This window comes from Odontesthes bonariensis, chromosome 4, assembly GCF_027942865.1.
Source record: "Odontesthes bonariensis isolate fOdoBon6 chromosome 4, fOdoBon6.hap1, whole genome shotgun sequence".
Taxonomy (NCBI): domain Eukaryota; kingdom Metazoa; phylum Chordata; class Actinopteri; order Atheriniformes; family Atherinopsidae; genus Odontesthes; species Odontesthes bonariensis.
In genome coordinates, this window is record NC_134509.1 from 10,298,863 (window position 1) to 10,314,836 (window position 15,974).

Sequence of the window (15,974 nt, forward strand, 5' to 3'; positions counted from 1 at the left end):
TGTTACACGTTACGTTTATTGTGGTAGGACCAATCAGTACACAAGATCTTTTTTGGAAGAAATAGACACTGTGTGCTCAGGACCAAAGATGACAAAGACCATCCAGACTATTAGCCAAAAAGCCTGACTCTATGATGGTATCGAGTTGTATTAGTGCCTGTGGCAAAGCACATTTACACTTCTCTGCTGGTATTATTAATGCAGACAAGTAAATTGAGATTTTAGAGACAACCTCTTTTTGTCCACGTATAATTTAACAAGAATATGCAAACCACATTCTGCATACATTACAAGAGCGAGGCTGCAGGGAAAAAGGGTAACAGGTCTGCCTGCAGTCCTAAGCTGTCCCTATCAGAGAAGGTGTGAGGAATTTTAAAACAAAACTTAAGACATGTTTGCATGAAGCATGGTGGAAAATAACAGCACAAACACCCCATGACTTGAATGACGTTGAAATATTATGAGAAGCGATGACATGACAAAAAGATAAAGGTTTTCTGTTCCAACTTTTTAAAAATAAGCTGAAGGCCTCAAATGAATACATTTGAACAAATCCAGTGAAGTTTCCAAGAATTGAATAGAATTAAAACAGCTTTAATATAGTCAAAAGTCAAAGTCAAATTTATTTGTATAGCACATTTCATGTACAAAACAATTTAAAGTGCTTTACACAAAATAAAAGCATTGCAGCGGGGAGTGGAAGAAGCATTATAAATACATAAAAGAATATAAAGAGAAACAAATAAAATAAAATATACCAACTGAATACACTGTTATTATGTGTGGACATGAAGATTCCTCTTCACCACACCCACACAGCTTAACATGCTCCAAGTGTGTCGCAATCAGTATGTATCAGATCCACGCCGATTGTGCGAGAGCGTGACAGACAGGCAATCACTATTCAGTCATGGCACATTGTGCTTAGCCCACTGGGAGTCGGGAAGGTGGCTTATTTGGAAGAGGCACATTAAATGGTCAACAATAATTTAGAGGACTGGCTTTGTTTTTCCTCTCCTTATATCCCCAATGGTCTATGTGGCCTTCAGTGGCGACTGCTGGAGCAGATTTTGGGTCTTTGTACCATGGCTGTGACACGTGAGATGCTTGTGTGATACTTTATGATTATACCACATAAGTGCTAAGTACAGTCGCTCCTCCTCGGGCCCTGAGACTCACAGAGGTCCATGACAGAACATTAATCTGCCTCTCAAAGAGACAGCTATATCTCTCTTCTGGTCTTCCTCCTCCTACAGTCCCACACATAATTATCATTCACACCTTCCCCTCTCCATCTGCCACTAACCCACATGCCTTTGTTTCCATTTTGCATCCACATCTTTGTTTTGTTTATATCAGCTGTCTTGACCCTTAAACCCATGCTGTCCTTTGTTTTTACATCAGTGTTTGCGTATGAGCCATTTGATTGAATACCCACATTTTTTTGTGTATACCAATTCCCATTTGAGCTGGGATATGCTCAGAACATATGTGACCTAGAGTTGATAAATTGCGCAACATTAAAGTGTCCAAAACTGATCAAATGACCACTTGTAGGAGACTACAAAAGTGTCAGTTCTCATAGCCCCTGGTGCTGAAATACTCACATACAAGTAATGTGTTGTACAATCCACCAGCTCATCAGACCAAGGTTTATTGAGACGTAAATAAATGAGAAGCGCCCTCTTTTAGTGACAGGGTGTAGTTGCCACTATGTAATGGCTCTGCATAGTATTCTTTTTGTTTTCAGCTAAATTTTTCCATTCTACATGACTTCTGACACAAAAAAAACTAAGATGGCAATGACCAAAAGCCCAGCTTCAGGCTGCAAAATAGTAGCTAAACTCTCATGTAGTTATATCAAATGTTGGTGAAGAAGAAAATAGTGGAAAGTTAAGGTAAATTTGAACTTACATTGATCAGGTTTCCAAATACAAAACCACAAATTAATGGTAACATGCTTCAGCTGTGATTAGAAGACAGAAGTGACAAAAAAGTATTAAAAACTTCACTAACTTTGGCGGCCGTGGCTCAGTGGTTAGAGTCCAATAACCAGAAGGTTGGCAGGTTCAATTCTCGCCACTCAAAAAATTGGTGGAACTGACAACTGGAGGGGAGTCTGTCCACCTCCTTGTCACGGCCGAGGTGCCCTTGAGCAAGGCACCGTACCCCCATGCTCCCCGGGCGCTGCAAACGGCTGCCCACCGCTCCAGGTTGGCATCTGTCTCTATGATTGTGTGACCCTGTGCATGTGTGTGTCAACAGGTGCCAACCTGGATGGGTTAAAAGCGGAGGACAAATTTCATGTGTATGCATGACAAATATAGCTAATCTTAATCTTAATTAATCTTAAACTAGGAAATCACTGGAGGCAGATTAAGTAATAGCAAAATTGTTCATTTGTAAAATCCTAAAAGGATCCTATTTGACCACAAGCATATAATGAGAAATATGTTCGTGTCAGATGAAATAAAAAGATTATCCAGATAGTCAGAAAAATGAGATGAAATTAGTATAGTAAACTAAATCTAACCATAGATCAGACTAAAAAGGGAAAACAATACACATAAAACCAACCAAAATGGATGAATAGACAACTAAATAACTCTAACTGAGCTGCGCTGTATATATCTGTTTAAATCATATGTACACTTAAAATGTTAATTGCCCAGCAAGTCAGAGAGGTTAACATTAGAAACTGCTCCAGTTCTTATTTGATAAATCAAGGCTTATATAAACCTTATGTGTATCTAAGAGTGTGACCAAAGAAATCAGCCACATACCCTTCAGCTATTTGCCATGAAGGAAAAACAATAACACATCAGTTTCTGTGCTATCCAAGTGAGATTAATGGTCTCAGCCTGGACACCTTTATAAACGGTTTCTGGCTCTGCCTCTGGTCAGTTGCCTGCTGATTCAAAACATTTATTTGTTCCTTTCTGGGGTTTTTAACAGCTAGAGGTGGCGTACAAGGGATGGCTCTGACTAAAAACAAGAGCATGCCGTGCAAGTTCTTTTAAAATTTTTTAATCAAATTCAAACAGATTACTACCCATGAATAAAACACGATCATAATGAATCACTTTTATTGTACAGTTGATATTTGGGTACATATGATCCATTGAAACTAAAACTGTTTCACACTGTTGTTGGAATTGTCACATTGGCTTCATTTTTGCAGCTCGAGAGTTTACCACTTGCATGTTATAGCTTACGGTGATATTGTGTTTAAAACCTCTTTTTCATGTGTTTAAAACGTCAATTTGTGCAACTTTACATTTACATGTAATTTACATTTACAATGTACATTTACATTTGTGGCTTCTTTCCGACATAAATTTGGACATCTTGTGTTTGTCTTTCAGCCAGGATGTCTGTTAAAAGTGCAAAGGGAGGTCCGGACAGCAGGCCATCTTCTGCAGCCAGGTCAGTGAAATAGATAGACTTATGAAGTCAAGGTTACAATTTGGCTATAAGTTCAGCAAGTGCAACTGCGATTCTCAAACCTTCCACTAACAAATTCGTATTTGGAGCTCCAACTTTTGACAACATTCCAATCACTACTGAGAATTCTCACAGAGCACTGGATGACTTTAAGAAGAAGTTTACAGTTTTCCAGTGTCTTCAATAGTATAGGCTAATCCCTAGAAATGTAAAACGTTTTTGCTGTTGTTTATCAACAGTTGATCTTAGCTACCTGAACGAGGTCCCTATTACAACTCTCCAAATTCAGTGTTGTTGATTTTCATTTTTTGGTTTTGAAGAAATGAGAACATAGTCATAGCAATTCTGAGGAATCTAGCTCACATTTAATTGATCAAGGCTTCTTTTTCTCCCAGCGTGTCACCACGAGGAGGGAGGCCTGCGGCAGATGGAAAAACGCCCGCTATGGGGAAATTCAAAAACAAGGCCCTTCAGCTTAGCCTCACCAAGAAATTCTGGTTATTATCATTCTCTGTTTCTAATCAACATTGATCACGAAGAGGGAAGTGGCTTGTGTAGGGTTGTGCACCCAGTTAGCGTCTTCAAATGGAAAACAAGCCTTCAGAACTGTCCCTCTCAGAAACACTGCCGTTCTTTCTGTTGCTAGTGACTGTGTAATCCAGTGTCAGTTGATGGTAGTGAAGTAATTGTTTCCAGGAAATACCTCTTTAGGAGTATCACCTAAGAGACACTTCAGTGTGTTTGTGAAGTGGGAGGGGAAATTTTAGGCTTGGTTTTGATGATGCATGCTTCACAGCTCAAATTCACAGTCCCCCAAGGCTAAGGGGAAGGATCCTGGTCAAGAGGAGGGTAGTCGGAAGGGTAAAAGGAGCCTCAGCAACAGCTCAGCAGTGGCCGCGGCCTACATCTCCTACCTGAATAAACTTTTTGGACAGGTCAGTTCAGCAGCACAATGCCATTCATCCACACATGAATGTTGTCACAGCCCGAAGCCGATGATGTCAGAATGCTACATTGCTTTTCAGATCATTGCATGTCAACATCAAGTGGAATATTGAATAATCGGCTCAAGAAATGCAACAAAATGACATGTTTACTCAAGTGACAAAGCTCTGTGACAGCAGTCAGTTGTTGTCATGAAGCGACTGCTGTTCATTGGCATCTCATTCCTTTAACCTCACAGAATAGTAATGTATGCCCACATACCATTATAACTAAATCACGGTGGGAACTAAGAACAAACATTAGGATAAATATGCACCGAGATAAAAATCTAGCAAACTCTGAGACATGCACACAAATACAAAACAGATGGGGAGATGTGCTCTTGGGTAAGCAGAAACACGCTATGCACACAAACAAGCTCAAAGCTATTATATTATTCATCTAGATTATTATCACTTTATTAAATTTTAATATGGTTTCAGGCCATATATAGCCATTTCATTGCTGCATGTGTGGCCAGTATATCTACATAAAATATATATTTTGACATCAACAATCAGAGATTCACGGCTAACAGTCTGTCTCCTGGCATCAGTGGCTCGTGAATGGGCACCGTCCGTCCCAAGAGAAAAGTCAGAAAAACACATGACTAAACAATATGTTTGATATTTTGAAATCGTCTTTATAAAATTAGTTTTGTCCAAATTGGGTCTTACTACTTCTCAGTAATCAGTAGCGAGGCTTTAACTTACCATCACAGCAATCAAACAGTTCTTATGACTGCTTCCGAGCTTTCGGATTCTTTCTTTATTGGGATTCGGCACTACTCAACCTCCTCAATGATCTCCACGTCTCTGAGGCTGGAGGACTTTGTCTTAGGATCTGAAACATACAACTAAAGTCCTCAATAAATGCTTAACAGAAAACAATATCAACACTGCGGAAAGAACTGTGGAAACAACTTAAGACCAGAGTCATGAATGGAAATGATGTTGTTTCTGCTCATTAGGGATCCTTTCCACAGAGCAGGTTCACACTTTAATTCAGAGCAGCTGCTTATGCCCTTATGATGCTTTTAAAGTAAAACAATACTGCAACAAAATAACACAATACTGCGAGGTATTTTCTTTCTTATGAATTCTAAAACATGTTCAGGTTTGTCCATGAATCTTCTGTAATTTTAAAACCCACTGTTACTACTATGAAAATATACATACATACATACATACGTGTGTGTGTGCGTTTGAATATAACATTTTTTAACCTACTGCACGGTTTATGGTGTCTTGAGACACCCCTCATTTCTTTATATTTTGCTTCCAAGCTGCCAGACTTTCTTGTAATCTTTCAAAACAATCATGAGCAATAGTTCTCTAGATTTTCTGAATATCTGCAAAACTTTTCAGTGGAAATTGGTTGCTTTTTCACCATTTTTTTCAGTTAAGCCCTTGTATCTGATCTATGAATTATTGAAGCATGAAAAAGACTCCAGGGATAAAACCAGATTTGTATCAACAGATAACACACAACTTAGCCAAGAGCCAAGATTTATATTGAATCTTTGGGCTCTTTGTTACTTGCAACATGTTGCAAAGACTATTAATTTGTTCCAATATCTTTAGTTGCATTGTTTAACAGGCATAGAATAGAATTTTTTTCATCAACAAGGTGATTTACCAAAAAGGCTATGAGCTGAAAATTTGGCATATCTTGGCATGGTGGGCAGTGTGTCCTTGGAATATTTGAGAAACTGGACAGGTGGAGGACAAAATAAGAAGTGGCCGGCCTAAAAAAAATCTACAGCAGTTGGAGAGGATCTAAAAGAGATGTCCATAAGGATCCATCAAATACCTGACACAAGACCTAAGAGGTGCATCTGACCCTCCAGTTGACCCATCTAGTTGTTATTGAAGCTTCATCAGAAATTGTCTCCATGGAAGGGTGGCTGTCAAGAAGCTATTCTTAAGAAAGTGAAACGAGAATTTAAAGCTGAAGAACTGGACTAAAAATCAGTGGCAACAGGTCTTATGGAGGGATGATTCCTACCCAGAGCCCGGACCTTAACATTATTGAAGAAAGAACAGAGCAAAAGTTAGTCACCATCCAAACATGATTTTTGGAATGTCCTTCATGTAGCCTGAAGAACTACTCCTGAAGACTACTTCAAGAAAGCTTGTCTAAGAAGGTTCAGACTGTGCTGAAGCATAAAAAAAAGTGGTTATAGCAAATATTGACTTTCAAGCTTGTTAGAACTGTGTCAATTCTGTTTTGCCTTGCATTTTCATTTAAGTTTGCACATTCCGATAAATCACTGCTTGTATTTCTTGTTTTCCTGACAACACATTGTGACAATCAAGGACAAAGAGTTTGGAGAAAAAGTCCAATGTTTTAAAATGTGGGGTGGATTCTCTTTTCTATCTTGGTTGTAAAAGATAGAAAAGAACGCTACAGCAACTGCCACAGTGGGGCAACAGCCACTGACTAAGTAAAATAGCTGCTGTTTCACAATGGCAATAAAGAGTATTGACTAATTCCAAACAATTTTTTGATTTCCATTTTCATCCCTATCATTAAGGAAAACAGAGCTCAGGGACAAAGATTCTGGAAATTTCCTCCAAAGTCACCCACTGAGATGGTCTCCGTGAGCTTTGTGTCACAGTTTGTGCTGACTGTGTTTGCTTCAGACCATCAGTCCAAATAAGCATGCAACCTTTCCTTGCACGTAAGCAGCATCTTTGCCTCATGTTTATTCATCTTCACCACCCCTGCAATCCAGCTCATCCTCACTCTGATGGCATCACAAATCAAGCCCGTTCACCAGTAAACACCCCAGAAAAAGGACATCCAATTTTGGCCATGGACATTTGACCAGAGTATCAATGCCAAGGAACTAAGTAGAATCTGACAAAGCAGCAGGACTGAATTCTTGGGATGAGAATGATTCGGAGCCTGAACACATTTGGAAAACCAATTTTTTTTTCATAGAAGCCAACTCCTTGTCGTAATGAAAAAAGAGAGAAAAAAATCTGACTCCTCACACACTTCTTATGACTAGTTTACATTCATTTTCATTATCTAACAGGGGCACATTTGGAAAACGGAACCAGTGGATCGTACATGTGATTACCGAGCATTTCAAACAGCTTTGCTTATTTAATTTTGCTCATTAGGATCTCCACAGGCCATGAGCTTCTCTTGAAAAGCTGGAAGAGGGTGGCGTGGAAAGAGCTGTGGAATGAATTCAATAAGAAAGAAATGGATTCAAACATGCAACCAGGACTGTGATGTTTTCCCTCTACCTCATAGCATAAAAGAAAAAGAAAAAAACTCTTTTTACGCCATTGCCGGGAAGTCATTCCAGTAATTTCACAAACGATTTACTGCCTGGCCACTGGGCTGACTTCCATTAGTGCACTGCCTGGCTCAAGTTAACTATTGGCTGTGTGCAGGACTGACTGATATTATGATCCTAGATTTCTGCAGGGCACTGGAGGATATTTAAGAAAAAAGAGTACTGGGAGCAAGCCAACAATTGATACAACCCATCTTCCACTATTCAGTTTAAAAGGATTAGCTGATTCAGCGCCATCTCAAGTAAACATGCCATAGTTTATGATGATTTATTTTGATTTATTAAAAGATCATTTCATTGGTCACAAAATGAACCAGAGGAGACATTGCACCAACATGAGATATCAGTAAATCTAATACACTTACTTAGATTAACACTGCCATCAAGAAAAAGGGTATTTGTAAGACATTTCTGTGTTGTTTAATTTAGCTAAAGTGAAGTAAAAGAAAAAAAAAAAGATCTTAGCTGCATAAACATTTAGTCTGCCAAGAAAATAGCGTGATGGGTGTGTTGATAGAGAGAACAGCAGCAGCAAATAGCACCAACATGAGCATATAAGCAGAGTGGCAGGGAAATGAAGCTGGTCAAAATGATGGTGCAGTAAATCTACATGGCTATGATGGGAAATTAGTGATCTGTGTCCGTAATAGGCGACGAGAAGAGAAGTACATTTTCCTTTGTCTACAGTACACATTAGAATCAGGGGATAGGTGCGAGAGCGTTAAATTTGAGGGAGCATACTATGGCATACGCTCCACATGTATACATTTGCATGCAAGTTGATCATCCTTCCTTTCTTAACCGAGGCTTTTCCTAAAGAATTCTCTGAAGAAAGAATTAGTTACTTAAGTTAGTGCCCCTAACTGGCATACATTAGCACCATGGAAGTATCAAGAAAAAGCATTGAGAATCAGCCCCACGACTGAAATATGGCGTCTTCTCACCAGAATGACAAATGTTCGACAGTTTCTGAGCTCCCAGGTTTGCTTTTATGCTGTGGATCCAAATGTCCTGTGTACCAACAAAAATATATATATTTTTTATTGGTGGCATCATGGAATGGGATCTCTTTGTGGAATAAAAATCACTATAGAAAAAGCAACAATAATTATATGTAGTAGAGATAAATTAAGACAAAGCATCCACTGGCACAAGCTCAAATGAAAACGCCCAAACAGTAATTATGAGGTGAGGAAGTCGGTAATGAACCACGACTATAGTCGCACCCTAATCTTCGTTGTGTGTTGATTCATTTTATGTTAATGTCAAAGGTTATTTATTGTAATTAATTCTCCTTTTAAACACAAACCGCAATGTTTCCATGGCCTCAGCAAAGGACTTTTAAATCAGAACCTCAAACTAACCATGTCGTGTTTGCTCCTGAATGTTTGGCATATTGCTGATCAAAGAAAGATTAGAGAACATTTCCGTGTCTCATTCTAAAGAGCCAAAAATGTATGCTGTCATTTCATTTGCAGGAGATGTTGTCACACTGAGGGCATTCTGAAGGGCATCCCTCACACCCCCATAAAACTGGATTACATCAAAATGGACATAAAGAAAGAGCCTTCTTGTTTTTGAGTTACTTGTACAACTCTACTTGTATGGTATTTTTGAAAGTGGAATATGATGTGGAAATAACATGTGCGTGTTAAATGGAGACAGTAACAATTGGGCTGACACAGTGAATAGGCATATTTGCACCTTAACACTAGGAAGCTTTCTCCCATGATGAGGAAAAAAAGAAAAACAAGATACAGCAACTAGCTAGCAACTCGTTAGTTACAACAAAATAGATGACCAATAAGAGCATAAGTAATCCACCAACATTAACATATTGTGGTATTAAATTTTTCACAAATTCCTTTAGGCGGGATAATTATGCAATGAAAAATTGACAATGTGATAGCAATAGACCCTGTTATGTTCCGTAAGATTAATTATTTCATGTGTAAATGTCTTTTAATGGTCATTTTCATTGTAATTTCTCCTGATACTTCTGTTGTTGTTGTTGCTGTTGAAAGAAACCTGGAACAGAACTTAAAGGGAACTGTACAAAGACACTGCTGAGAACTCATTACAAAGTGGAGCCACAGGCTTTTTCAAATTTCCCCTCATCAATTGAGAAGGATTTACTGAGAAAGATAACAGAGAATTTTGCACCGAGGGGAGTTTTGTGCCCATGAACGTTTAATGATGTTCCATTGCTAGATTTCCTAATAACGAATGGGACAGTTTCATTGTTTTAAGGAAATTTATGGATAATGAACACCATTTCAACATGACCTTGGGCTTCCGTGGATGCTTTCACATCCTTCCGTGATGTAAGAGTTCTGTCATGACTGGTCTGTTTTGTTTTACTATGACAGTCTCTGGTCTGAACTTACTAGTAGCCAGGAATAGCGACACTGCTTTGGTTGATGAGAGACCATCTATCCTGCAGCAGTCCTTGTGTCAACACAAGTATCAATAAGCCCTTTAGCGAGGTTCACTGTCAGCCCTTATCAGGCCCAAAGTAAGGAGGACTGGGAGAGAAAAATGGCAAAGGATAAACATTTCATCCATTTAGATGTCATCAGAGGGATTTAGGTGCCGTTTCACTCTGCCTGGCCTCATGTGGTACTGTTAAGAATCAACAATCCTCTCATTTGTGTGTGTACAAATCAGTGGGCGGCTCAATTGGCCATGTGAAGGCAGCCAGAATGGCAATAACTGTTAATGGGCTGATTCTGAAGGATGAACAGAGAGTCTGCATGACATGCTGTCTAATCCTCTCTGAATGAAAAATAAAAAAATCCAATTAATTTGCGGACCTTGTTATCTAAATGTTGCCCTTGTATGTGAGAAGGCTCCTGAATTGATGTTAAACTGCAAACAGAAAAACCATATCAGAGCAGAAGGGTTAAATGAATCAGGGCTTCTTATGGGTAAAGAATATGAGAAGGGACAGAACTCTTGATGCAATTGCATCTTGGTATTGCGTTTCATATGTGTTGGCAAAATTATGCAGTGAATAATCATTTGAACGTCTGCCATACGGAGCAGGATGAGAATAAACCACAGGGGTGTTTTCTTCTCCTGATGCTTTTGTGAATTTGAGCAGGATGACCTTGTATGATTTATGTATTACTCACTGTGAGGGCCAACAGGGATAAGGAGGGAATATTGCTATTTTCTTTGCATTTCAGTTCCAAGTCGCTTTTTGAAAAGTCGAATAATAACTAAAAGATGAAAAATCACCTTAGCCTATATAAGCAACAAAGGAAACACAATGGTCGATTAAAAGCAGAATTAACAGGGAAAAAAAGTACAAAAGAAATATCCGACTTTTACATTAAGCAGGTTTAAAGATCAAAAGGTAAAGCACTTTTTCTCCCTCAGTGAAACTATCTGAACAAGAGCAGTCCTGCATGAATAAAAAATCCTGGATCCAGATGAACATTAAAAGTTAATCCCTTTTAGGTTAGGCCATGCTCGACCTCTGGTAGTTATTCCTTTCCCTTACTTTGAGTAATCCTGCTGAAGAAAGAAAAACACACACTAACTAACCAACCACACAGCCTCCTTCTCAGAGGAAATTAACTTTTCCATATGCCACAACCCCATTACATAAAAAAACTAAAACAAAATATCAAAAGTTGAATGTGAGACATTTTGAGTCAGAGTTTGATGGCGTCTCAAAAAAGTTTACCACTGTGTAGCATCCCCTCTTCTTTTAACAACAAACTATGAATATCTAGGGACTGAGGGGACCAGTTGCCGGACCTTTAGGAGAGGAGTATCGTCCTATTCAAGATTCAAGATTCAAGAGATTCAAAGGTTTATTATCATATGTGCAGTTAGAAATGTGTTTCCCTGTACAATGAAATTCTTTGCTTTGTTGCCTGCACTGGATCTCCAAATATAATAAAAGATAAGATAAAATAAGCATGCAACAACAATATTATAACAGGATTCTTAAATAAAATAGAAATATAAAAATATAGAAATATAGCCTGTGTACATAAATGTGCAGTAGTGCGCTACATTAGCTGTCTTTGTGCAGTAGTCAGCAGTAAGGTGATTGAGATTGTGCAAAATTGCAAGTACATTCAAGGTTGCAGTAGGTGACCCCAAGGGGGTCCGTTCAGTCTTTGGCAGAATTCAGTGATCTGATGGCAGTGGGAAAGAAAGAGTTTTAAAATCAGGTGGTTTTGCATTTCACACTCCTGAACCTCCGTCCTGAGGGCAGAAGTGAGAACAGTCCGTGCTGGGGGTGTGTGGGGTCTTTGATGATGGAGGCAGCTCGTCTGTGGACTCTCCGTTGGTAGATGCTCTGCAGAGATGGTTGTGGTGTCCTTGTGATCTTAGATGCAGTCTTTACCACTCTCTGCAGGCGTTTGCGGTCTTTCACGGTGGAGCTGCCGTACCATACAGTGATCGAGGTGGTTAGGATGGATTCGATGACGCAGCTGTAGAAGTTGCTGAGAATCTTGGGTGACATGCCAAATTTTCTCAGCCTCCTCAGGAAGTACAGCCGCTGCTGAGCCTTCTTTACCACCTGTGTGGTGTTGAATGTCCAGGTGAGGTCGTTACTGATGTGGACCCCCAGATATTTAAAGCTGCTCACCCTCTCCACCTCCAGGCCTTGGATAGACAGTGGCTGATGAGGTCTCCTCTCCCTCCTCATGTCCACTATCATTTCCTTGGTCTTGTCTGTGTTCAGGGTGAGGTTGTTGTCTCCACACCATGTCCCCAGGCTGTCCACCTCCCTCCTGTAAGCTGCCTCGTCTCCGGCAGTGATGCGTCTAATCACAGCAGTGTCATCAGCAAACTTAAGGATGATGTTGTCGGGGTGAGAGGCGGCACAGTCGTGGGTGAACAGGGTGTAGAGGATAGGGCTGAGGACGCAGCCCTGAGGGATACCGATGTTGGTGGTGATGCTAGCTGAAGTCCTGTTCCCAATCTTGACAGACTGTGGTCTGCCAGTTACAAAGTCCAAGAGCCAGTCACAAAGGCAGAGCTGTAGTCGATAAAGAGTACCCTGATATAGGAGTCTTTATTTTCCAGGTGGGAGAGGGAGACGTGCAGGGCGGCAGCGATGGCGTCAGAGGTAGACCTGTTGTGCCTGTAGGCGTACTGCAGAGGGTCTGTAGTGTCCGGTATGCAGCTCTGAATATGGGACAGTACCACTCTCTCAAAGCACTTCATAATGATTGAAGTGAGTGCTATTGGCCTATAGTCATTCAGGCAGGATGGGGGGTTCTTCTTGGGAAGGGGGACGACGGTGGTGGTCTTGTAGCAGGTGGGGACAGTACATTAGCTGAGGGAGAGGTTGAAGATGGAAGTGAGAACGTCAGCCAGCTCGTCGGCACACGCTCTAAGGGCACGTCCGGGTATGTTGTCGGGGCTGGCAGCTTTCCGGGGCTGGATGCTCCTCAGTGCTTTGTGTACCTGGGCTGATGTGATGACTGGCGGGGGGGAGGGGGGATGAGTAGCCGAGGTGTGTGTGTGTTCTGTAGAGGTGGTGGGGGTGGGGGTGGAGCTCTCGAAGCGAGTGTAGAACACGTTGAGGTCGTCCGTCCGGCAGGCTGTCTGAAGAGCTGATGGTGGTGGTTCTGGAGCCGGTTCTGAAGTCTGTGATGTGGTCCAGACCTTGCCACATCCTCCTGGCGTCAGCATTGGCGTAGAAGTCCTCTGTCTTCTCTCTGTGCTGCCTCTTGGCCGCTCTTATGGCCTTCTCCAGTCTGTACTGTGCAGCTTTGCGCTCAGCCTCGTTGCCAGATTTAAATGCAGTCATGTCCTATTCATGTCTGATAAAGGAATTTCTAGCTGCTCAACAGTCCTGGGTGTCAGGCTCAGAGAACGGAGGACGCAGAAGCAGGAGTTGTTTCAAAAACAAGCTTTAATGAGGAGCAGTAGATCTCAAATCTCTTCAAGAGAGAAATAAACGCAGGCTATGGAAGTTATCTACATATATATATACTTCTCCCAAAGTGAGAGAACCAAAAATCACACCTGCTACGGAGGAAAACAAAAACCTCTCCTGAAGATCGGAGGCACTATGCTATGGAATATTATACAAACAAAAGATCACTCCACTAGGAGGAAAAACAAGAAAGCTATAAAACTTAAACTTAAACTTTAGCAAGGCTAGATTATCAAAATTTAACAAGAACAAAAAACTCTCTTAAAGAGGATTCAACCAAACGGTGACTTGGATCAAGACTTTAGCTATGGCTTGGAATGACAAGAGTGAACCCACGTTAGACCAACAAATACGACACACTGGCACAAGACAAGGGGAGACGCAGACTCTTATACACACAGGGTTAATATCATATGATATCATCATATCATAATATTATTCATAGGACAATAAGAATGGAACACGAGAGTAAGGGCAAGTGACCTGAAAGGAGAGGGAGAGTTAATCTTTCAAAATAAAACAGGAAATGACAAGATACGACATGGAGACGAGACAAAAACCCACTTGACCTCTCTGCGGTGTGACACTGGGATGTTTTCAGCTGGTAAAAGACCTGTACTGCAGGGAGACCTGTTCAGCTATGAAGCCATGCTGTTTAACAAAAGGGAAAAAATAAATCTGAGCAGCATAAACACTAAGTCTGCACACCATCAGATATCCAGGCTTTTAAACTGAATGCTGATGATAACAAGACAGATGATCCCTCTTCCCTTTGGTCTGAAATTTCCAAAAGGAATTTCAAATTACGAAACATCAGACCGCAGAACGGTTTTCCCTTAGGTCCCAGTCCATCTTAGATGAGCTTTGCACAAAGAAGATGACATGCTGGATCATATTCGCATGTGGTTTCTTGTTTTCATGACAGGCCTTTCACCAGCAACTGTGGATGGCAGGATGAACTGTGTTCACGGACAAGTGGTTTCTATGACAGAATCACGTCTGAGTTTGCCTGAGGGCCTAAAGAGCACAGGCATCACATATTGATTTTTACCCGTGTCCCTTGCACACAGAAATGTCTCCAAATCTTCTGAATCTTTTGACGACATCGTACCGTAGATGATGGAATATTTAAAGTCTTTGCAATTTTACATTGATGAACATGAAACTGAAATTGCTTTACAATTTTTAGATACGGTTATCTGGAGATTGTTGGGCCTGTCTTCTGAAAGATTAATCACGATCAACCTCATTAGTTGCAGCGTGTTCCTCCAGCTGTTTCTTTTTAGTATCACTTACTTTTCCAGCCTTTTGTTGCCCCTGTCACAACTTTTTGAAACATGCTGCTGCCATGTAATAGCAAATGTCTCATTTTCAATATTTGATATGTTTTCTAGGTTCTATTTTGAATGAGATATGAGATTTGTGAATCATACATTTTTTAAATTTATTTTATTAACATTTTACACAGCGTCCCAACTTTTTGGAATTCGGGTTGGACACAAATAGCAGTGCAGCACACCTTCTTGGTTTCTTATTAGCTTTTCACTTCAAAGAGGCATAGCAAAAGAAATGTAATAACTGTGATGAAAAAAATGGCTTTCAGAGCCAAACAATACAAAAATATTCCAGTCAAAAATCAGTAACAATGGTCTAATTTATGACTCAGCTAGTGTGTCTTTATCTCAATTTTCTTTAATTATATTAAGCCTTGATGTTTTTCTTAATGGCAGAGAAAATAAGCCTGCAGTAAATTTATGCTTGCAACAACTGGAGCTTGTATAGGTCTTTGTGGGAGTATTGTTACTTTGAACTTATAGATATCCCCAGGCTTGTGGTATCTTTGTGCACAATATCTTCATATACCAGGCTCTTTTGCTTCATACTAACAAAAGTACATTGACATGATTTATGTTTGTGCTGTGGATGATGTTTCTATAGCTAAATAGCAAGCAATTGAGTCAAGTTGGTGTTGAGGAATCTTACATTTTTGCAGATCGTTTGATTACAATCTTAATTCAGGGACTGAAATTAAACGTGTAATAATTGAAATGAACTGTTTCATATTGCTGCTAAAATATGAGCACATGAGCTCCATGCAAAGCTTCTGAACCCCCAAAACTGTATTTGTATCTCGTTGCCTATTTAAACGTAACATTTCACAAAGCTTGTGATACTAAAACTGATTGTCTATTGTGTATGTCTTTGCTTCAAAACATAAATCTTCAAAGGTCACATTCTAAAGAATGAGTTTATCTCCGCTTTAGCAGCAGTTACCAGAACCAAAGAGAAGACTTTTACTGCAGGGTTTGTAAACATTTTATCAAA

General features: G+C 40.1%; 1 protein-coding gene across 1 annotated transcript in view; it reads left to right on the forward strand.

Annotated features, from left to right (window-relative positions):
- Nucleotides 1-4,229: 4,229 nt before the first annotated feature.
- Nucleotides 4,230-15,974, forward strand: part of cabp4 (calcium binding protein 4) — a 31,622-nt gene continuing 19,877 nt past the window's right edge. The window contains exon 1 of the mRNA XM_075462353.1: nt 4,230-4,379. Within this exon, the coding sequence (XP_075318468.1) occupies nt 4,230-4,379 (150 nt within the window). The remainder of the gene's footprint in view (nt 4,380-15,974) is intronic.